Source organism: Balaenoptera ricei, chromosome 14 (genome assembly GCF_028023285.1).
Source record: "Balaenoptera ricei isolate mBalRic1 chromosome 14, mBalRic1.hap2, whole genome shotgun sequence".
NCBI lineage: Eukaryota > Metazoa > Chordata > Mammalia > Artiodactyla > Balaenopteridae > Balaenoptera > Balaenoptera ricei.
The window spans coordinates 19,477,265-19,499,546 of NC_082652.1; the positions used below are offsets into that span (position 1 = coordinate 19,477,265).

Genomic DNA, 22,282 nt, shown 5'->3' on the forward strand with positions numbered 1-22,282 from the left:
TCCTTTGCATCTGGTCACTCCCTCCCTTCCAGGACGGGTGCCCTCTCACCTCCACACTCCATCCCCGTGGAGTAGTGCTGTGGCATTTCTCAGCTTGGGCCGCCCCCCTCCCCCACCAACTACCCCTCCCCTGCAAGTTTCCATGTGGTTCTAGGTGTTTTCGTGGTTACAGGAACCCAAGAGTAACCTCGGGCTCAGCAGGGCCCTGTCTCCTACTACCCACCCAAGCTTGATCAGCGTCCCCAAAGCTGCAACAAACAAGGAGGTGTGGGCCGTCACGTGGCCTTGAGTAACCACACTTTTGCTTCCTTCTTTTACACACGGCCGTTGGGGGTTGGAGCGGTCTGAGACCACGGCAGAGGTGCCACAGCCGTGCTTGGCAGCACAGGCTGGCTCCTTGTCGCTCAAACAGAGAAGCCGCTTCTCCTGGGCCCCCGAGGCAGCCATCTCATGCTCTGCTGAGCACGGTAAGTGCCAGCTTGCAACAACCACAGGGAGTGGCTGGGTGGCAGGGTCTCCAGGGACCAGCGGGCCTGCCTGACAGCCAAGGGCAGGCTGGGGGGCAGCCCTGGGCAGAGCCTGAGCTGCAGCCCCTGGAAAGGACACCCCAAATCCCTGGGCACTCGGGATTGAGGTCTGCCTGGAGCTTGTAGCCTTATTCTGCTGTCTCTTCCGGATCCTGCTCCCTTCCATCCTGCCTTTCCTGTCAGGTTTGCCAGCAGCTTCCAGCTTGGGGGCTACTCTGAATTCAAAAAACTGGAGAAATCAGGAGCATTTCCCTAAAAATCATCCTACTCCTTCTTTCATGGTTGGGAAACCAAGGCCCAGAGAGGTGAAAGGATTTGCTCAGGCTATGGATCCATAAAAATAGTGTTTCCAAACTGTGTTTTTCACATCCTTATAGGATTGAGAAAGTGATGCTTGTCCACAGCAAATTGTTAAAATATTAGTATTAAGATACTACTGCTAGCAAAGGAGAAAATAATAATGATTAGAATACTCTTATTACTTTTGTATCTGGGGTGCTTTAGGAGCATAAAAGAGAATGGTGGGGGGCTGGTGGCTAAAGCAGTATCCCCTTACACACACACACACACACACACACACACACACACACACACACATCCATAGACAAGGATCAGGGTGGGCAGGCTCTGGTCTCCTGGAATTCTTTTTTCCTCAGGAAGTGGCTCCCTGGCCCCGGGCAGGCCACACCCTACGTGGTAGATGCCGCCCTCACTGGGCTTGGCCGGCAGAGAGGGGGGATTGAAACTCAGTGGAATGGGCTGGGATGCCAGGCTGAGCACTTCCTGGGAACCTAGGCCTTCAGAGGGGCCAGGGAATCATCTGAGAACCCTGCCCCCTTTTTTACAAATGAGAAAACCAAGGCTCAGAGGGGAGAAGCAGCAGCCCACGGCAGCATTGCTGGGAGGTGGCCGGGCTTGGACTTGTGGTGGCGCCATCTGGCCACAGGACCCTCATGGAGCCCACAAAGACCCAAGGCCTCTGTCTCTCAGTCTCCTTTGCTGAGCTGGAGCAGGAAGACAGTGGGGGTGGCCTCTGGCTAGAAAGAAGTAGGATTGTTACCTGTTGTACTTCTTGTTGCAGGACAGGCCACTAAATCGAGAGACAAGGTGTTGGGGCAAGGAATAGCAACTTTATTTGGAAAGCCAGCAGACCGAGAAGATGGCCCACTAGTGTCCCAAAGAACCTTCTTACCTGAGTTAGAATTCAGGCTTCTTGTGTACTAAAAGGGGAGGGGGTGTGGCTGGTTGTTGCAAACTTCTTGGTGCTGGAATCCTTTTTTCTTGCAGCTGTCCACATAGTTCTGGTCACAATGTTTCTGTAAACTTCCAACAAGACAATTGTTATTTTCTGTTCTGCAACTTTTTAATCTCTATATGAATGGAAAAGTGTTATACCTTTAAAGGTCAAGCCCGGGACGCAGAGCCTTGAGAAAGGATATTATGTATATTTCAAGCTGTAGGTGACATTCCTTTACAAAGGTGCAGAGCCAGTAGGACTAAGCAGAGGCAACAGAGCACAAAGGTTAGAGCTAAAGGAATAGATCCAACATGGAATCAGGCTTGTTCTTCTCTGTTACAATTCCCTACTGTCCATGTCCATTCCACAGTCTTGCGGGATAAGGGGTGATGACCACTCTGGCTACTTCCTGCTGAACGGGGGCAAGGAGGGGGCGATGGTGGAATGGAATTTATCAACTTGGAACTGGAAGTATTCCCGAGTCCTAGGCTGGGTATAAGCAGTTTGCATTATGAGGACACTGCTCCCCCTTTTCATGGCCCTGTCATAACACTTAGACAAGCACTTGAACATATATATAAACTCCAGCACTTGGGATGAGGGCACCTAGGCTGCTCTGCCCTGAGCTGTCTTTGCATATTTCCCCTGTTGGCCACACAGATAACTTTATTAAAGCATTTCCTTTCCAACAAGTACAAGTGAAATGGGAGAGTAAAGTCATCGTTACTTATCTGATAAGAGGCTGGTAGGCTCTTAACAACAACTTAAGATCTTCTGATGGCTTGCAAGTCCAAGTCTGCAGACCTACTAGCTACAGATTCTCCTGCCTGGGCAGACACCTGTAATGGCCTACCATCCAATATTTCAAAAGGGCTTAATTTAAGCTTGCTTCTGGGAGCCGCTGTAATCTGTCGCCGGGCAACTAGCAAAGCCTTATCCCAAGGTAAATGAGTAGTTTCCAATCAATATGATACCTGTTGGGTTATACTTGTAGACAAAAGCAAACCCATTGTCACTTTGGTGTTAGGCAATCCAAATCGAGGAATAATTTGCCTTTCCTGGGGCACCATCAGCCCAAACTTCTCATCTTACCTTTCTGTAGACCTCAGGGGGATCAAGTTCTGTCTGCTTTTCTGAGTTTTCTAGGAGAGCCCTCTGTAGGTGTTAAAGCATGTTCTGATGGGACTCTGATATCAAGGTGTCCTGGTGAAAAAGTCACTTGAGCATTTAGTTTACAGAGGCAATCTTGGCCCAGGAGGGGGATAGGGCATTCAGGCATGTACAAGAAACTACATTTTAATATCAGATTTCCTAATTGACACTCCAATGGTTTGAAAATGATCGCTCTGTACTTCCCCTGATACCCCAGTGACTGGGGTAGACTGGGATGTTCTCTGTGCCAACTTAGTGTTTAGCATGGAATACGTTGCCCCTGTGTCTACCAGAAAGTCAATCAGTTTGCTTCCCACTGTCAATTTTACCTGGGGCTCCTGTGGGGATATTTGAATTGAGTGTCATAAATCCAGAGGAGCCCCTGGGCCTCTTCATTCATCATCTAAACATTCTTCCCTCTCTACCATCTGAGAGGCCCCACTCCTTTCCTTTTTTAGCCCTCCTTTTTAAAAAAAAAAATTTTTTTTTTAATTGAAGTATAGTTGATTTACAATGTTGTGTTAGTTTCAGGTATACAACACAGTGATTCAGTTATACATATATTTATATCTATTCTTTTTCAGATTCTTTTCCCTTATATGTTATTACAAAATAGTGAGTATAGTTCCCTGTGCTATACAATAGGTTCTTGTTGTTTATCTATTTTATATATAGTAGTGTGTATATGTTAATCCCAAACTCTTAATTTATCCCTTCCCCACCCCTTTCCCCTTTGGTAACCATAAATTTGTTTTCTATGTCTGTGGGTCTATTTCTGTTTTGTAAGTAAGTTATTTTGTATCTTTTTTTTGAGATTCCACAAATAAATGATATATGATATTTGTCTTTCTCTGGCTTACTTCACTTAGTATAATAATCTATAGTTCCATCCATGTTGCTGCAAATGGCATTATTTGGTTCTTTTTTATGGTTGAGTAGTATTCCATTGTGTATATATACCACATCTTCTTTATCCATTCATCTGTTGTTGGACATTTACGTTGCTTCCATGTCTTTAGCCCTCTTGTTCTTTAATTTCAGGCATTCTCTTTCTCAATGTCCTTTCTCTTTACAATAAGTGCATTGTTCTTTACCTAGTGCTGGCTTATCTTTCTCAGAGCCTCCTGTCTTCCAGGAATCCAATGCAACAGTTAGAAAAGTACATTTCACCTTGTGCCTTCTTTTTCTGTTTGTGTTCTCTGCTGTTGAATACCTTAAAAGCAATGTCTACCAACTGAGAAAGAATCATTCCAAATGCACCATCTAATTTTTGTAACTTTCTCCTGATATCTGGGGCACTTTGCCTGATAAAGTTCATGTTTACCTTTCTAGTATTTTTAGGGCCCTTGGGATTGGCATCAGTATAATGTCTGTAGGTCTGATAAATCCTTTCCAAAAATTCCGAGTGGTCTTCATTTGATTTGTGCTGAATTTCTTGAATATTTTCAAACTCTTTTGTTTTGGGACCCCTTTTCGAAGTCCTGCCAAGATGCACTTAGGGCAGTGTTCTAATAAGGGCATTGCTGCCTCACTGAGGATCCCAATTTGTTTCAACTGTGGGTGCTGCTAGGTGGGCTTTGGGTGTACCATTTGGGTCCATTAGGTGGAGCTGGTACGCTTCTTCCCTGGCCTTATCAGTGACCATTCTCCTTTCATCTCCTGTAAGGATCATGTTGAGAAGAATGTGTATGTCTGTCCAGGAAGGGTGATGGGTGGCAAAAATGGAAGCAAACAATTCTGTCATTCGGAAAGGATTCTCCCTATAAGGAGGATTGTCCAATTAAACAAGTCCAAGGTTGACAAGGGACTGTGCATCCATAGAAACCCAGCCAGCTGGCCATTTTCATTTATGCACTCTACTGGATAATTGCCCTGCTCTGGGAGTGGCTCCCAGTCCAAATTGGGTGCCCTGTTGGGTCTTAGATGGTGATACCAGACGAGGTCCCTGTGCCCAGGAAAATAATTGATCCCTATAAGGAGAGGAAGCCAGTCTGACCACTACCTGAGCCCCGGTGTTGGGAATTGGGGCTGGAGCAAGAAGAATGGGAGGCAGTGGAAGAGGTAGATGTACTGGCATAGTGGCTGGAGTGGCTGGGCCCCAGCTCAGCCAGGGGAGTGTTTAAGGTTTGGAGCAATGTATCCTCATTCTTGTTCCCTTCCTTTTCTTCCTGTGTGACAGCTCTTGCCTTGGGTTTCTTTTCAAGCCTTTATACCGTAAGGCGACAACTGTCTGACTTTTTCTCATCCTGATGTAATAGCACAAATGCTTGCATGTAGGGGATTTTATCATTCTTCCCTGCTTCTTCACAGAATTGCTCTAATTTCAGGATTGCATTGTAATTTAGAGAGCCATTCAAAGGCCACCATTCCTTAGATCCTAACAGGTACTGTGGCCACACACTGTTAAAATAAAATATCATCTTCCTCTTACTCATGGGTTCATAGCTGTAATCAGACCACTTATCCAACATGCACCCCAGAGGACTTTCTTTAGGGATAGTTGAAACATTCCCCATCTTTTAAAGACAGAAATACAAGATGGAGTCAGGCTTGTTCTTCTCTGTTACAGATGGCTGGTGTGTATCTGTGCGTGTGTCTGTGTGCTGGTCCATCTGTCTACAGACAGACAGATATCCTCTGAAAATTGTCAGTTGTTGAACTAAAACCAGGTGTAAGTCTCAATGAATTCATTTGTGAAAGGACCTCACTTCCTCTGTACCAGGCCAGCAAATTTGGGTACGACAGTTGAGAGTTGGGTTTTTTGGAGGGTGGGAGGGAAGGCAAAAAAAATCTTAGCTATCACTATGGTTTGTGTCCCTGTAAAGGGTCACAGAACATTCAATAGATATATCTGCAGTATTAAAATTTCATGGGCGCGGGTGGTAATTAGGAAAAGTAATGTCGGAAAGGCTTCTTGATAGGGCTGGGGTAATTGATTAGAAAAGGTTGGGAAGTGCAGGATGACAAATGTGAGGCCAAAATCCTGCAGATGGCACGTCCTGTGCAGTTGTATGCCTGTTGCCCTGCCTCACTCCTGTGTCCACTCCTGCAACACGCCTTTAATGAGCCCCCAGGATGCCAGGCCTGTGGGGACCAGGGATCCTGTGGAGACTTGTGGTCTGGTGGGGGCAGCAGGGCAGCCACAGTGCCTGTGCTCCAGTGGACCAATGTCACAGCGTCCGCCAAGCACCTGCCCGTCTGCTAAGCCCTGGGCGTGTAGCGTGAGCCGTAAGATGTCTGTGGTTCCTGTCCTCTTCGTGTTTATGAGCTGATGGGAATGAATGTTCTGAAAGTAAACAAACATTTTTTAAAAAAGGTTTAAACAACCAGACTAATGATGCCTGGGCAATCTGGGAAGGCTTCTTGGAGGAGGGAGCATTTGCTTCGGCTCCGGAGAATGGCCAGGTCATGTTCACAAGTGGTACAGAGCTGTGACTATGAGGTGGGCTCTGGAGCAAGACCAACCAGGTTTAAGTTCCTGCTCCTTCTCTTACTGGCCATGTGACTTTAAGCACCAAGTGGGCCTCAGTTGCCCCATGTTTCATGTGGGGTTAATACGAGGAGGTTGTGGGGCCCGAGTGAGTTAATAGTTCATGCATAGCTCTTAGAACAGTGTCCAGCACATTGTCTACACTTGATACACAAACCAGAGGAGACCAAGGCTGTGTATGGCACCCAGGACTTGCTGTGGAGACAGGTTTCTGGGGCTCCTGGCCCCAGCTCTCTCTGACTGACAAGGTCAGAAGTGTGTCAAAGCTGTCCCAGGGCTGTAGATTTTTCAGGGATGTGGCCTTACATGCAGAATGACAATGACAACAGCTGGCCTTTATTGAGCACTTACTATGTGCTAAACGCTCAACCTGGATCAGCTCACTTCAACACATAACAACCCCACAAAGTGTAGGCGCTACTGGTATCTTGTGTTCCAAGTGAAGAACCTGTGGCTCAGAGAGGTGTGTTCAGTTGCCCAAGATCACACAGCTTGTAAGCGACAGAACTGGGACTGGATCTGGTTTGTTACTGGATTTGATCCTGAGCTGGGCCAGATCCTCTCTGTTACCAAACCAAAACTGGGGTCTGCTCGCTTGTGTGCAGTAAAGCCAATCTGCTGACACCATGTTGTGGTGAAGGAAAGTGCGGCATTTATTGCAGGGCGCCAGACAAGGAGTCCAGGACAGCTAGTGCTCAAAAAGCCCAAACTCCCCGATGAGTTTTAGCAAAGCAGTTTTAAATGCCAGGTGAGGGAGGGGAGTTCCAGGGGCTGTGATCAGCTCGTGCACAATTCTCTGATTGGTCGATGGTGAGGTAACAGGGTGGCATCACAGGGGTTAACATTATCGATCCTCACACGCCAGGTCTGGGGTCATCAAGTAGTTAATTTCTTCCATCTGGTGGGGGTTTTAGCATCCGTAAAACAACTCAGGAAATGTGCATCAGATACTATTATCTAGGTACTTCAGGGAGGAGCTAAAGCAGAGGATATGGGGGAGGGGTCTGTCCTGGGAAGGCCCCACAGGGTCCTGCTGGGTTACATGTCCAGTGCAGCAGGACTCAGACCTGTGCTGCGATCTCGGGGGACACCTGGGCCTCCGCTGGATCCCCTCTCTCGAGGCTGCTCAACCCACACCCTGAGATGCTCAGTCTTGGATCCTGAGATTTCAAGCTCTTGAATGCCGGGACTCCTGGGATTCAGGATTCCAAACGGGAGGTCCCAAGCTTCTTGAGTCCTACAAGCATCTTTTCTGAGTGGTCCAGGGCAGCCATGTGGCGCAGTCTCCAGAGCTGGGGTGTGGCCCCTGGCAGCTCGCTCCTCCACACAGCCTGGGTGGGGCTTGGGGAAGAAGCACCCTGGTTTCGGGTGAAGACAGGAAACGGGCAGTGTCTGACCACCTCCGTTAAGCAAGCAACAAGAAAAATAGGATGTGGCATCTCCTTGCCCCTCTCTCTGAGCCCTGCCCACCCCACTCCTGTGGTAAGTGACTGTTTTCCTGCCATCAGAGGAGAGAAGAGGTGAAAGGTGGGGCCTGAAGGAAGTGACTTCACTGCCCTGAGCCTTGCTTCCCTAATCTGTGTAACAGGAACCATAGCAGCCAGTGCTGGAGGTGAAGATGAATGAGGCCCCCAGATGATGAGATAATGAAATGATCCATCCGCACTGGGGGTTTTATAATGCATCATAAATGTGTTTTAGCGAAGATTAAAGTTATTATCCTACCTGCCATACACAGCGCTTATGCTCTGCTCCTCTCCTTGTTAACTGCGTGGCTCTTTGGAGCCACAGAGCCTCTGGGAGCCATGTGGGTTTCAGTCACATGGGCTGAAGCCTGCCCAGCCACGGCCTGGCTAGAGGCTGCTGTGTCCCTGGTCCCTTCCCCTTGAAGCCCACAGTATGGCAGGTACTAGGCACCTGGATTGCCTGAGACTGACTGGGACGAGGGATTTTCAGTGCTAACACTGCGGATGTCTGGGATGAGCTGGTCGCCTTAGACAGGCCCAGGCAGGGAGATGCTGGTTTTCCTAGTGCTCACGGTTGCATCCCAAACAGGCGGGGAGGTCTCTGCTCTCACACAGGTCTTTGCAGCTTCCCTAACTGCTTCCCTAATGTAGGGAGGTAGGGAGGTCGCCACCTCTGTACTCTCCCTGAGTTGGAGGGCCCCCTCTCCTCTGCTCCTCTGTCCACAGCGCCCCCTGCTGGATGCCAGCATCAGGGAATCTTCCCTGCAGCATCTCATTCCATTCTCATCTTTGAGACAGTATCGCCCATTTTACAGATGAGGAAACTGAGGCTCAGACTCCATGAAGCGATCTGCTCAGGTTACACAGCGGCTAAGTGGTCTCTCCTCCACCCCAGGCTGCCTCTGTGTGCAGGGGACTGTGGGGATGGGTGCAGGGGGAGAGCCCACATTGGGGAACACAACCTGGTCCCTTCCATAGTACCCTCCCAGCCTCCCTGACTCGCCCAGTTGCCTCCCCGACCCAGGAACTGGTGGGTTGGGTCTTCTGTTTTTGTTTCTCCCTCTCTGCTTCCAGGAAGTGACTGAGGGCTCTGCCTTCCAGGAACCGAGAACTGCCCAAGTGGGGGTGGTGGGTGTGAGTCTTCATAGTTATGAAATACGTCCTAGAGCTGGTGGCTTATTCCTAAAGTCCCCCACCCGCAGGAAAGTGGGGCCAAGGTTAGGCCATATTCTCTTCCCCCAAGAAGGAACTCGACCCCCTGTGCAAAACAGTCTGCCTCCCAAAGGCAAGTTCAGAGGCAGAGTGTGTGTGCATGTTTGTGTGTGTGTGTGTGTATAATACACTTATTAAGCACCTACTGTGAGCCTGGAACTTTTGAATCCCTCATCTCATTGCATTCTCCCAACAGCCCTGTGAGATGGGTAGTGTTTGTTGTTCCCATTTTACAGATAAAACTGAGGCTCAGAAAGGCAAAGATCTGGGTCAAGGTCATTCCTCTTGTAATGGACAGAGCTAGGACTTGAACATCATTTTGTTAGACCCCACAATCTGTGCCCTCAATCTTGTGCCCTTCATAGCACCCAGTACAGAGGGGGCTGACCTTTCTGGGTGATACAGCCTTCAAGGTCCTCCTTATTCTTACTTTGCCCTCCATTCCCCAGCTGGATCCCCAATAGCAGCCACAAACCCATCAAGCTAAGCTGTTTTCCAAGCCTTTGCTCCTTCTGCCCCTCCAACTAGATCAGGTCTCTCCACAAAGCCTTCCTGAGTCCTCGCTGGCTTCGAATCTGATCTCTGCCACTCGGCAGCTGTGTGGCTTTGGGCAAGTTGCTCTACCTCTCTGAGCCTCATCCCTCCTCAGTAAAGTGAGGACAACTGTGAGAGCCAGATGTGTCTGGTGCAAATATCATCAAGTTTGGTTTAAGAAATTATTTTAAGATAAAATCAGACTGGCATTTTAGAAACCATCATAATTCTAACTAACATGTGAGAGGTTGGATTGAGCCTAGAAGCTGAGGGATCCATGAGTGAGTTACAGTCACTCAAAGAATGATGAACAATTGCTCTCTGCCCTGAATTACATGAAGTGCAAGGAAAGGTATTGAATAAATGGAAAAGAATTTGAAAAAGAATAGATATATGTATCAATATATGTATACCTGAATCACCTTGCTGTACACCTGAAACTAACACAACATTTAAATCAACTATACTCCAATTAAAAAAACAAACAAGGAAAGGTACTGGAAATTATCCAGGCTCTGCCCCAGACACTGTGCCTGGGACTGCATATTGCTGAAGGGTGCTATGTCAGGAAATCGAGTGATATATGAATCCTGCCCCAGAACACAGCTATTGGTCACCACAGGAGTCTCAGCTGCAAGATTTTGAATCCCACAGACACCAGCCAGTGCCAGGGGGAGCGTAAGGGGAGAGAGGGAAATCCAGAAGGCATGAGCGTTCACAAGGCCAAGCAGAAAGATCAATGAGGTGTCCAAAGGGAAAGGCACTGCCCTTTCTGGCTACCTGTTCGGGAGGCTGAGGGGTGATACCAGGATGGACAGTGGCCCTTCCTACTCACAGGCAAATGAGATGGATGTCAACTCGCTGAGTCCAGCCTCTTCAGAAAAGATTTGAGTTTATCTCCTGGCCCCAGATAGAGCAGTTGATGGCTCTGGGCCCTTGAGGACTTATGGGATAGATTTACTGAAAGAACTGAAGTAGCTGCCCTCTGTGGGAGCTGGAGATGGGAGCAAGGTGCTAAGGGCTTTGCAGGTATCACCTCATCTTATCCTCACAATAGTCTCCGGATAGGTGCTGTCATCCCCATCATGTAAGTGAGGACCCGGCCAAAGGGAACTGGGCCAAGCCAAGACACCAAGAAAGGATGAGAAAACTGAGAATCTGAGGGACAGGACAGGGCTGTGTGGGATGGGAGCCAAGATAAGGGAAAGTGGAACAGAGTGATGTGGAGAGAGGAGTCAGGATCGGACTCTGAGAGGCCTCAAAGGGCCAAATGAACAGCTTTATCCTGCAAACCTGAAGCCACCAAACTCTTGCTCATGGACCCCATCAGTGGACGATATAGGAACATTGATCTATTTATTAATTGTATACAAGTACCACTGCACTCATAATATATTATAAATGTATACAAAAAGAGAAATTAAGAAGTGACATAAAAGTTAATATAACTAGAAGATCTAATATTATCTTTCCGCACCCCAGTAGATTGTCTTGCCCACAAATAAAAAGTTTTAATAAAAAAGAATAAGGAGGCAAAAACATTTCTATGCACCATGTAGAGGGAGTTGAAGGGCTACCCCCGAGATGGATTCATTGATGTTGTTAAGTAATAATAGCTGCTGTTTGCTGAGGGTCTTCTGTGCACCAGGCATGTGCTGGATCACAAGGATGCCCCAGGCCAGATGTGCTCCCAGCTGTGGCCGTTGAGGGTGCTTGGCAGGTCCAGGGGTACAGCTCTCCTGACATCCCTCTGTCCGTATCCCCCTCCAGGTGCCATGTTTCTGAAACTCCTACTGCTCCTGGCCCTGCTGGGCCCTGGCCGCAGCCTCCAGCTGTGGGAGACCTTAGAGGATGGAGCCGAGGAGGCCCCAGGCCCCCTGCTTGTCCGTGGCCGAAGAGAAGTGGATGAGGACGACTCCGACATATATGACTATGACATACAGACGGACCCTCCAGAAATGCTTAACTATAGCACCAAGGCCCCCAAGCTTCTGCCTGTGATGGGAACATTGGAGCAGAGAGCGTCTGCAGGGCCTTTAACACCTGAGCCAACCACTCTGGAGGTGGCCATAAGGGACCCTGCTGTCCTGGATGCAGGAGGGGCAGCCACTGGGAATCTGAGCATGGAACTGGTCATACTGGTCACTCTGACCAAAGAACCAGTCACTGTAATCCCTCCCATCACGGAGGATCCGGCCACAGAATCAGCTGCAGTAGAGGCCCTGTCCACAGGGCCAGCAGGCAGAATGGCACTGGCCACAGAGCCTGCAGCCACAGAGGCTGTGTCCACAGAGACCCTGCCCACGGAGCCAGCAAGCACAATGGCACCGGCCACAGAACGCACAGCCATGGAGACCCTGTCCACAGGGGCAATGTCCACAGAATCCACTGCCACAGAGGCTCTATCCAGAGAACCCACTGCCACGGAGGCCCTGTCCACAGAACCCACTGCCACGGAGGCTCTGTCCACAGAACCCACTGCCATGGAGGCCCTGTCCAGAGAATCCACTGCCACAGAGGCCCTGTTCATGGAACCCAGAGTCACAGAGGTTCTGTCCACGGAACTGGCCACCACAGCAGTTCTTTCCATGGAGCCCACTACCACAGGGGCCCTGCCCACAGATCCAGCCACTGTGAAGACCCTGCCCACAAGACCTGCTACCACAAGGGGCCTAACCACAGCCCTTCCTGTGCCCTCTGATCCTCCCAAGAGCACCATTGTGGCAGTTGGCAATTCATCTGATGACTTGATCCACAAATGGAAAAATGGTCAGAGTCTTTTCCCCCGGAGCTCCGTGGCCCCAAGCCCCACAGAGGGCCTGCTTGACCCCAGCTCAGTGAAGCAGTGCCTGCTGGCCATCCTCATCCTGGCCCTGGTGGCCACCGTCTTCCTCGTGTGCACCGTGGTGCTGGCCATCCGCCTGTCCCGCAAGAACCACCTGTACCCCGTGCGCAATTACTCCCCCACTGAGATGGTCTGCATCTCGTCCCTGCTGCCCGAGGGGGGTGAGGGGCCAGCTGCCATGGCCAACGGGCGCCTGCCCAAGGCCAAGAGCCAGGGCCTGAAGGCGGGGCCCGGGGAGGACCGCGAGGGGGATGACCTCACCCTGCACAGCTTCCTCCCTTAGCTCCCGGCCCGGCTGCCTGAGCAGGACCAGCCCCCCAAGCGGCCTCCACAGCCTGCTGGGCCACCACCCGTACCCAGGCTCTGTGCCATGGGTCCGGGCTTCCTTGGAGCCCCCTGGGAATGGGAATGTTCAGGGTGGGAACCCTGGCCACCCTACACGGGACTGAGAGCAGCCAAGGTCCAGGCACCAAAGCAGGCCTGACAAACGGAACCTCCAGTGGAGGCTGGAGAGGCTCCCCCACCTCCCTGCCTCCCATGTGTTCTTGGCCCCCTCTAACGCCTCCCACAGCTGCTGGAATCCCATCCCCATGTGCCCAGGAGGACTCAGGGTTCCCTGCCCACACCCCCACTGCCACTTTCTTCTGGTGGCCATGGTCACCGCACAGGAAGGGGGCACTTTTGGGGGGGAATACGGCATTCCTGAGTTCATTTCCTGTCACTCCCCATTTGGGGTATCTCTCCCAGGAGCCCAGGGTGAGGGCTGGGTATGTGAGGGCTGGGCAGGCTTGGAAAGCCCAAGGCTACAGGCTTCTTTGGGACTTTGTGGACCAATGAGCTTCCATCTGATGATAGAGTGACCCCCGTCCCGCCCTCCCTCGCCTCCCCCTGTGGCCTTGTTTTAGGGTGGGCTCTGCCTTGTTCACCGAAGTCTCCCAGGGCCCAGCTCGGGGCCCGGGAGAGCACAGACACTCAGTAAATGTTTGGTAAACAAGCGATGGCTGAACGAATGCATCAAGGTACCAAGGTGCCTCCTTCAGGTGGGGAGTTGGTCCTCTGCTGTTCACGCCCAGCCCCAGGCCCCTCAGGAAGACCCCTGCACGGGCCGTTGAGGTTACTTCAGGGCACATCTTGCTGTACCCTTGGGCAGCTGGGAGGCGGGGTTCAGGCTGTTGGAGGACAGAGGGTGCTGGCCTCGGGAACCACTTTCTTCAGCACCTCCCGTGACCCAGTTCAAGCCCACAGAATTTGGTTCCCCCCGCCAAATCTCAGCCAGATACCCCTCTAAACACCAATGCCATCCTCCCCAGAAGCCCACCCTGACCCCTCTGTTCCACATGGGGCCCATCTCCCGTTAACACCCAGCGGCCCCTCCTCACAGGGGGAGCCTGGCCACACCCTGCAAGGCCTTCCTACAACTGACCACCTGTCATGTAGAGTTGGGGGCCAGTAAACTTTTTCTTAAAGGGCCAGACCATAAATATCTCAGGTTCGGCAGGCTGCGTGGCCTCTGTTGCAACTTCTCGACTCTGTCATCGTGGCATGAATGCAGCGATTGACTCTGTGTCATAAATGAATGGGTTTGGCTGAATTCTATTGAAACTTTGCTTACAAACAGGCAGCAGGCTGGGTTAGGCTCTATAAGTTAGCTTGTCCCCGACTTAAGTGTAGAGTGACCAGATGTCCCGGTTTGTTTGAGACTGCCCTGATGTTAGCACTGAAAGTCCTATATCGTGGGATATAAGACTTTCAGCTCCAGCAATCAGGACAGCGGGTGGCCCTACTTAAGCACTGAAACCCACGTGGACCCTGAGGGTCAGATCAGGGAGCCAAAGGCTTAAGAGAAGTGAAGAGCCTGGCTTACTTCCTGACAGTGCCTGAGCTGGGATTCAAACTCTTGATTTTTGCTTCCCAACGCCTTTTAGTCATTTTTGTACAGGGAGAAGGACAACACACACACACACACACACACACACACACACACACACACACACACACACACTCACTTCTACCTTCTAAAACATTCATCTCAGGGGACTTTTTCTCTTCTAGAAAAATACCTCCAGGGGCCTCTTTGGGAATGCAGGACCCCTCCACTCCAGGGCATTACCTACACAGAGAGAGAGTTCAGAGAAAATGTTGAATCTGAGGGGTATTGGCTGCAGCTCAGAGAGACGGGTTGGGGGAACAGGAGAGACTGGGGAAAGGCAGGAGGAACACGAAAGGCAGCAGGGCCGTGGGGGACAGAATCAGGGAGCGGAGAATTGTCTGCTTCTACCCTCCCCCACCCCACCCCTGAACCTCTAGAACAAGTGTGATACACAGGAAGTTGTGCTCAAGGTGCTTTGGCAGGGGCGCTGGTGGAGAGGGTTATCTACCGTGGGCGGGAACAGCTGACCCTGCAGAAGGCCGGTTCCTAAGGGAACAACGGGAGTTCACTTCGCCTTTGGCAGTGATCAGAAAAGTCAGGGGGGGAGCTCCACATCACGGCGGTGGGGACCCAGAGGCTGAAGGACTTGGGGGCACATTTGGGCAGTCCCTCTGGGGTCTTGCTTCCCCGTCCGTCTGGGCAGGGAGCAGGTCTCCACGTTCCCCTGAGGGCTCCCTGAGCGCCTCTGCTCCAGGACGTTGGTTCTCCATCTCTACTGGAAGAGGACCACCCCTCTGCCTCCCTCTCTTCAAGGTGCAGGATTTGTCAGCAGCAGGGATGGTGGGTGCTTGAAGCAGCCACCAGGGGGCGCCCGCCACCAGCTCTTGGAGCCAATGGCAGCCTGGAGCTCCCTTGGTCCAGTCTCTGAGGATGAAGGAGGGATGGTTCAAACAGGACCCAGCTCCAAACCCAGTAGGGTGCTGGTATATATTTAACAACTGGCTCCTTGGGTGGATTGGTGCCCAAGGTATGATTTGCAGTGCTTGCCAATTTCCTTGCTGTAAATGCTCCCATGGCTGATTTTGAGAAACCAACCATTTATATGGTAGATGATACAAAAAGGTAAATAATGCCAACAGGGTAGGTAATAGTAGGATGTAGTAAAATCATGAGGAAGTGATGAGTTTTGAGTATTGAGGACCTTGGTTTTTAATATAATGTAATTTAACTGTGAAACAACTGACTCACAAAATTATGAAAATTTGACAGCTGGCTCTCAGAAACTGGTATAGGCTGGCTCCTGCATCTCAGTGTGTCCTTTCCCTTGTTCAGACCTCCCCTTGCCCTTGAACATCACCCCCTGAATCTCCCCATCCATCCACTGAGCATGAAAATCTGCCACATCTCCATGGATCCCCTCAAACAGCCTAGGAAGGAGGAACTAGGATTCTCCCCCATTTTACAGAAGAGGAAACTGAGGCTCAGAGGTGAAGTCACCTGTCCCAGGTCTTACATGAGGATCTGAGGTTGGAACCCAGGCCTGAATTAGAAAGCTACGTTCTTACCACTAAGTTACGCTATCCTTGAGATCACAGCGGGGTTCTGGGGGAATCCCATGCCCCAAACTCCCACCCCTGCTGACCTGTCCTGACATCTGGAAGTCCCCTGTCAGTCACCCTTTGTGTCTCCTGGTAGCTGAGGGAAGGCATTGGGACTTGGGAGAGTGATAAAGCCGAACCCAGCTTGCAGAGAGCAAGGACACAGCAGAGCTGGAACCCAGGACAGAGAGAGATGGCTGGGGCAAGGAGCTGGAATTTACTGGGCACTCAGTCCATGCCCAGCCCCACGCCAAATGCTTTATCAGCCTGATCGTATTCAGGCCTCACAACAACCTGTGATGTTGGGACAATTATTATCCCACTTTACTGCTAGGGAAGCTGAGGTTCAGAAAGCTGGACCATTGGCTCTAGCAGGTTGCACTGCTAAGAAACCAGACTCTGCTGACTTCAGCTCTGGTGCAGGGAAGGAAGGAGGGTAGACAGGATATGGGGGTCAGGAGGTGGCATGCTAAATTTACTCCAGTCCCTTATCCCTTTGGAGTGGGGGCTGCCAGCCCTGCGGGTGGTTCATCTGGCAGCTGATCTGGGCAAAGGATCCCCAGACCCTCCCTCCATATCCCACCCCCACCTGCCACTCAGCCAAGCCTTACCCGATGCCTGGGATGGGGTAAGTGCTCCATAAGCCATAGCTATTAGGATTATAAAATGCAGAAAAAAGACTGGAAGGAAGTACACCAAATTATTGAGAGATTAGCCATCGAGTGTGGGATTATAGGTGAATTTTATTTGCTTCTTTCGACTTTTCTGTGTTTTCCTAATACTTTTCAGTGGACAGAACAAAACCGTAAGTGTTTAGGAAGTCTGGGGGTCCCAGGTCTCCCCAGCTAGTGAGTAAAGCCATCGTTCTTTAGCTATTAATGCCCACACAGGAAGGCTCTGAGCTTGTGGTCCTCACCTGGGGGCGACTTTGCCACCCCAGGGGACATCTGGCAATGTCTGGAGATACTTTTGATTGTCGCTACTTGGGGGAACATTGCTGGCATCTAGCAGGTGGTCAGGGACCCTGCTAAACATCCTGCAGTGCACAGGACAGCCCCACACAGCAAAGAAGTGTCTTGTCTGAATGTCAGTGGTGCTGAGGTGGAGAAACCTTGCTTTTCCCGCTCGACAGTGAGAGCCGCACGGAGCTCCCCTTCTCAGAAGGTTTTGGAAACCCAGAGGGGCCTCTGTGTGGCCATGAACTTGGTTGTTGAGCGTCCTTTTGGTGGCTGGAAAGCTGTAGCCCTAGCTGCCCAGGCTCTTGCCACTTGGGGGGCCCGCAGAGCCAGTGCCCCATGCCTGAGGCTGGCAAAATAAGGATGCTGTCGCTGAGCCTGGCAGGGGGACAGCCTTGGAACTGCTTTTCCTAGGAAAGAAAGAGAGAGGAACAGGCCCAGGGCAGGAGACTGGAGAACCAAAGGGGCAAAGACTAGTCTCTTTCCCGGGCACATGAACCCTGCTGGGGGGTGGGGCATGGGCAGATGAATCAAGGTCCTCTCCTGTCTCAGCACTGCTTCTGGGCTGCCCCCTCCCTTGGGGAAGCCCTTCCAGGAGACCCTGTTGTTCTGCCTTGTGTCTGGCCTCTAGGCCCCCTAGAGGGACAGGCTTCAAGGGATTTCCCCCAGAGTTTCAGTGGCCCCTCAGCAAATCACTGGATACAAATGAATCTGTAGGACAGTGGGATACCTAATTCCACCAGTTGAAGCTTCTGGAACACGACTCCTGCCCTGCTTGGACCCCCATATCACCTATTGACAAACGTGTTGGCTGGATGAGTGCAAGAAAACTGTCACCTCTCATTCTCACTCTGCCCCGGCCCCATGAGACTTCTTGTTCTTTCTTCCTCATATGCTCCTGCCCCAGGACCTTTGCACTTGCTATTCCTCTGCCTGGTATCCTCTTCCCAGATGTCTGTGTGACTGGCATCTTCTTATCCTTTACGTCTCAGCTTGAATGTCACCTCTTCAGAGGGGCCCTCTCTGCAGCCCTGCCCCCAGTTTTTCTTGAGGACAACCCCATTTTCCCCTTCCAGGTACAGATGACCATCTGGAGAGACGTTATTGATATATGGACTTTTGCTGTGCAAGGGCGGGGGCCTCTGTCCCTCACGTTCACTCTCTCCTTTTCACTGCACAGAGCCTGGCACACAGTAGGGGTTCAGGAAACATTTACTGAATGAACAAATGAGAAAGGAAGGTTGGCGAGGGTGTGAGAATGGAAGCAAGGCCATGTGCCTGGCAAAAATCTAAGCGCCAAAGGCGGAAATCAAGGGAGCCTTAGGTTTGAGGCTCAGAGTCAGGCAGGCTGGGCTCGAATCCCTGCTCTGCTGTTTACAAGTTGCTGGACGTTGGGCAACTCTAACCTCTTGGAGCCTTAGCTTGCACACCTGAGAAATGGGGAGACCAGTCCTTGCTATTCGTACGGCTCTGACATGGCTGGCACACTGCAGGGGCCCAGCTGGGGCACACCCTGGAGGGATAGTCCCTGGCTATGGGGCAGGCGTGGACCCTCTGAGGGGAACTGTGGGGCCTCCACGTCCCCCCCAGGCCTGTCCCCCCAGCCCCTGTGGTTTGCCTAGCAACTCCCGCCCTGTTGAGCTTGCCGTCTTTTGGCCTAAAATTAGCTCACAAATTCCTTGGCTGCCTGGTTGGTGCTTCCAACCGACAATTCAAACCAGATGTTTCCAGCTGTCGGGGGCCCTTCCCCCATGGCCAGCGCCTGCGTGTGCCCCGGGGAGGTCGGACCCTACCCAGGAGAGATCAATCCGCGACACGCACTCAGGGGCCCCGGCAGCAGGGCAGCGGGAGCGGGAACCCGCCTGGGCCTCTGGGCTCACCCCTCCAAGGACGGGGGCCTCCTCGCCGGCTGACCTGCTGGTGGGTGAGGGCGGGGGTGGGTAACTGCTCTGCCCTTTTCCATCCAGGAAACGTATGGAGCACCTGCTGTATGCCAGGCCTCTGTATTCGCTGCTGTCCAGTGCTGTGAGGAAGACTGTCAGTCCGAGGTGCCACCTGTGTTGCTGTTGTTATTATTAGTGTATGTATTTAGTGCCAGGTACCAAGGTTCATTGCATTCTCACAGTAACCCAAGGAAGTGAGTGTTACTATTACCCCCATTTTACAGATGAGGGAACTGAGGCCCAGAGTGGTGGGATGACTTAGCCCAAGGTCACCCAGCTCTGAAGCAGCAGAACCCAGAGGTCCCTGAAGGGCAGGTGGTCTCAGCTCACTCTAGGTGTGTTTTGCCTCCTTGCTGTCACCCCCATGTGGCCCTGTCCCTCCTGGTGGCTGCATCTGGGGGGTGTGGAAGACCCTCTCTGTCAGGCTGTCCATGGGCTCAGGTGCAGAAGGCTGACTCGTGGCAGCTGCCAGGAGAGGTGGTTCATTAGGGAGCCCCGGGAGCCAAGTTTCTGGTCCCAGCTGAGTCAGAAGCCAGTGGCCAGGGGCGAGCTGGGGCTTTATGTGGAGCCCCTTCCCCTCCCCAGAGGCGGGACCCAGAGCCCTCTCTTGGCGAGGGTCCTCAAGAGAAAGGGTACGTGTGTGTGTGTATGTGTGTGCGTGTGGCATCGGGGATAAAGAGGAGAGGGGATTGATGCAGGGGGAGGAGAGGCTTTCACACACATGGGGAACCATGGTTGGCCTTCACTCATAGAGCCAAAGCCCCTGCAAATGCAGGGGGGCCCGATCTGGACCTGGTGCCCTCTGACCTCACTTCCTCCTACTCTCTCTTCGCTCACTCACTCTGCTCCAGCTTCATCGGACACTTCTTTTCCACGCCTTGAAAATGCCAGGCGCCCCCTACCTCAGGACCTTTGCACTTGCTCTTCCCTCTGCCTGGACCACTCTTCCTCTGATCATCTCCCTGACTCACTCTCTCACATCCTTCAGGTCTTTGCTTGAACATCAGCCTTTCCCTGCTTTATTTTCCTCCATACCCCTTACCAGCATCTTCCATACTGTATATAATTACCAAGTTATCTTTTTAATCATTTTCCAGTCCCACTAGAATGCAAGCTCTGTGAGGACAGGGATTTTCATCTGTGTTGTTCTCTGCTGTAGCCCCAGTGCTTGGAAAGTGTCTGGCACATAGTATGTGCTCAATAAGGATTTGCTGAGAGAGAGAGAGAGAGAGAAGGAAGAAAGAGAAGGGGAGGATAGGAAAGAAGAAAGAAGGAGGGGAGAAGAGGAAAGATGGGAGAGAGGGAAGACGCGACAGACGACCTCAGTGTAAAGTGAGGGGACAGAGAGCAGGAGACACATGAGATGATGTACTGTTTGAGTGACTTAGGGGCCCTGAAGTCCAGCTCCAAGCCCTCCCCACTTTGCCCCTCTGCTCAAAGACAGGCAGCTCCCTCAACCCAGTTCCAACGGTGCTGCAAAGGCAGCTCAGAAGAATCATCTCAATTCCTGCTCGTGATGGAGGGTGGGGCTGGGCAGCGGGGGCTCCTGGGCAGTGCCCGCCCGAGGGCACCCCGTGGGCAGCTGGCAGAGCAGGACAGCAAGGCCAGGTCTGCAGCCGGTGGTGCGTGTTTACATTCCTGCCCTCCGAGATGGCTCCCATGTGGGGTTCGCGGAGCTGCTCCTTGCACAGGGCCCTGGGGAATGTAAATGTTTACAAGGCAGCGTGCAGCTGGCCAGGCCACCATGGCCACGGGAAGCCAAGGATCCTACCGGCTCTGGTGTCCCCCCCACCCCCGCCCAACAAAAAAGAGAGAGATGCAGTGTTCTTAATTTTTAAAGAAAACTTTGAGTCATAACCTACGTAAAGCACGACCACCTGAAGTGCGCAGCTTGATTTTTCTGTGTGCACGTGCCCACATAACTGCCACCCAGACATTGTACCTCTGCAGCCCCAGAAGTTTCCTTTGTGTCTCTTTCCAGTGAACACCCCCCAAGGGTAACTGCTTTTCTGACTTCTGTCCCCATAGCTTAGTTTTGCCTTTGTTCTAGAACTTCCTGTAAATGGAATCACCCAGTCTGTGTTCGACTGGGTCCATTTCTTTTGCTTGGTGTGTCTATGAGATTCATCCAAATTGTCCACCTCCCATCTTTTCCTTCCACTGGGGGAAAGTGTCCACTGCATGGACCACAGTCTGTTCATCCATTCTCCTGTTGGTGGACATTTGGGTAGTTGCCAGGTTTTTTTGCTATTACGGATAAAACGACTATGGACATTTTTGTCTTCGTGTGAATGTGTGTTTTCATTTCTCTTGGGGAAATACCGAGAGAAGAAGAGCTTGCTTCTTCTCTCATCTGGCAAGCACATGGTTAACTTGATAAAACCCACCAGACTGTTTTCCAAAGTGGCTGTGATATTTTTCTCCCCCCGTGGTGGTAGGTTGTTCGCTGGGGTGGGCAAACAAGTGGGAAATTCACTTAGAATCACAGAGCGAGAGAGGTTGGAGGAGCCTCCACTGACCCTTCCTGGTGCAGGAAGGGAAACTGAGGCCCAGGTCACACAGTGCATGAGGGGCAGAGCCAGGAGCGAAGAAGGCAGGTCTCTCAATTTCCAAGCTCGAATGACTCCTTGGTGAGAACCGATCAACACCCCGTCTGGATTCCCTGGAAGAGGCCTCGTGCCAAGCCCTTTTCCACCACAGGGCCTTTGCATGTGCTGTTTGTTTCCTTGGCCCGGGAAGCTGTTCCTCCTGCTCCCTGAGTGCTTGATTCCTCTTATCCTCAGATGTAAGTGCTGATACCTCTTCCAGGAAGCCAGCGCCGACCACAATTGCTAAAATAGCTGCCCGGACACCTGCCCCTGCCCCTTCCCAAGCTATTTCCTGTCTCCTCGGCCTTTTTATCTCCTTGATAGCATTTTGCAGTGTTAGGTTGTCTTTCTGAATTGCCAGCGGACTTGCTTCTCAGCTGTCTCCCCTGATAGGAGCTCCCTGAGACAGAGCAAAATTATGTCAGTGAATCCCCTCCCTGGGCCTCAGTTTCCCCATCTATAACATGGTCGGGTTGGACTAGAGTCATTCCGCCAGTGGAGGGGCATTTACTGAACACCTACTGTGTGCCAGGCACTGGTGCTGGGGATACAGTGACAGAAAAAGCCCTCGTTCTGGACCAGAGAAGCTGACAGTCTAGAGGCACATGGAAACAGGTTTTTACAGGCCAGTGTACTCTAGGCAGGGAACCGGGGGTGCAGGAGCATAGAAAAAGCTGCTGATCTCCCTCCGCAGAGGCTGGGGTTCAGGGAGGGCTTCGTGGAGGTGGTGATGACTGAGCTACAAGATGTGCAGGTGGGTCAGGCACGGGGGCCCGTGGAGGGCAGCACTTCAGGCAGAGGGAACAGCCCGAGCGGAGGTGCATCAGCATCTGTCTCATTCGCAGCTCTCTCTGGGCCCGGCAC

At 51.7% G+C, this 22,282-nt stretch overlaps 1 protein-coding gene across 1 annotated transcript; it reads left to right on the plus strand.

The window, feature by feature from the left end:
- Positions 1–356: 356 nt before the first annotated feature.
- On the plus strand, positions 357–13,428 carry SELPLG (selectin P ligand). The gene is made up of 2 exons (XM_059894132.1): positions 357–467; positions 11,389–13,428. Exon 2 carries the CDS (start codon positions 11,394–11,396, stop codon positions 12,744–12,746), a length of 1,353 nt encoding a protein of 450 aa, XP_059750115.1. The 5' UTR covers positions 357–467; positions 11,389–11,393; the 3' UTR covers positions 12,747–13,428.
- The last annotated feature ends 8,854 nt before the right edge of the window (positions 13,429–22,282 follow it).

What these genes read in the sequence shown, in the direction of transcription:
- SELPLG (XM_059894132.1), top strand. Translation starts at nt 11,394, where the DNA reads ATGTTTCTGAAACTCCTACTGCTCCTGGCCCTGCTGGGCCCTGGCCGC.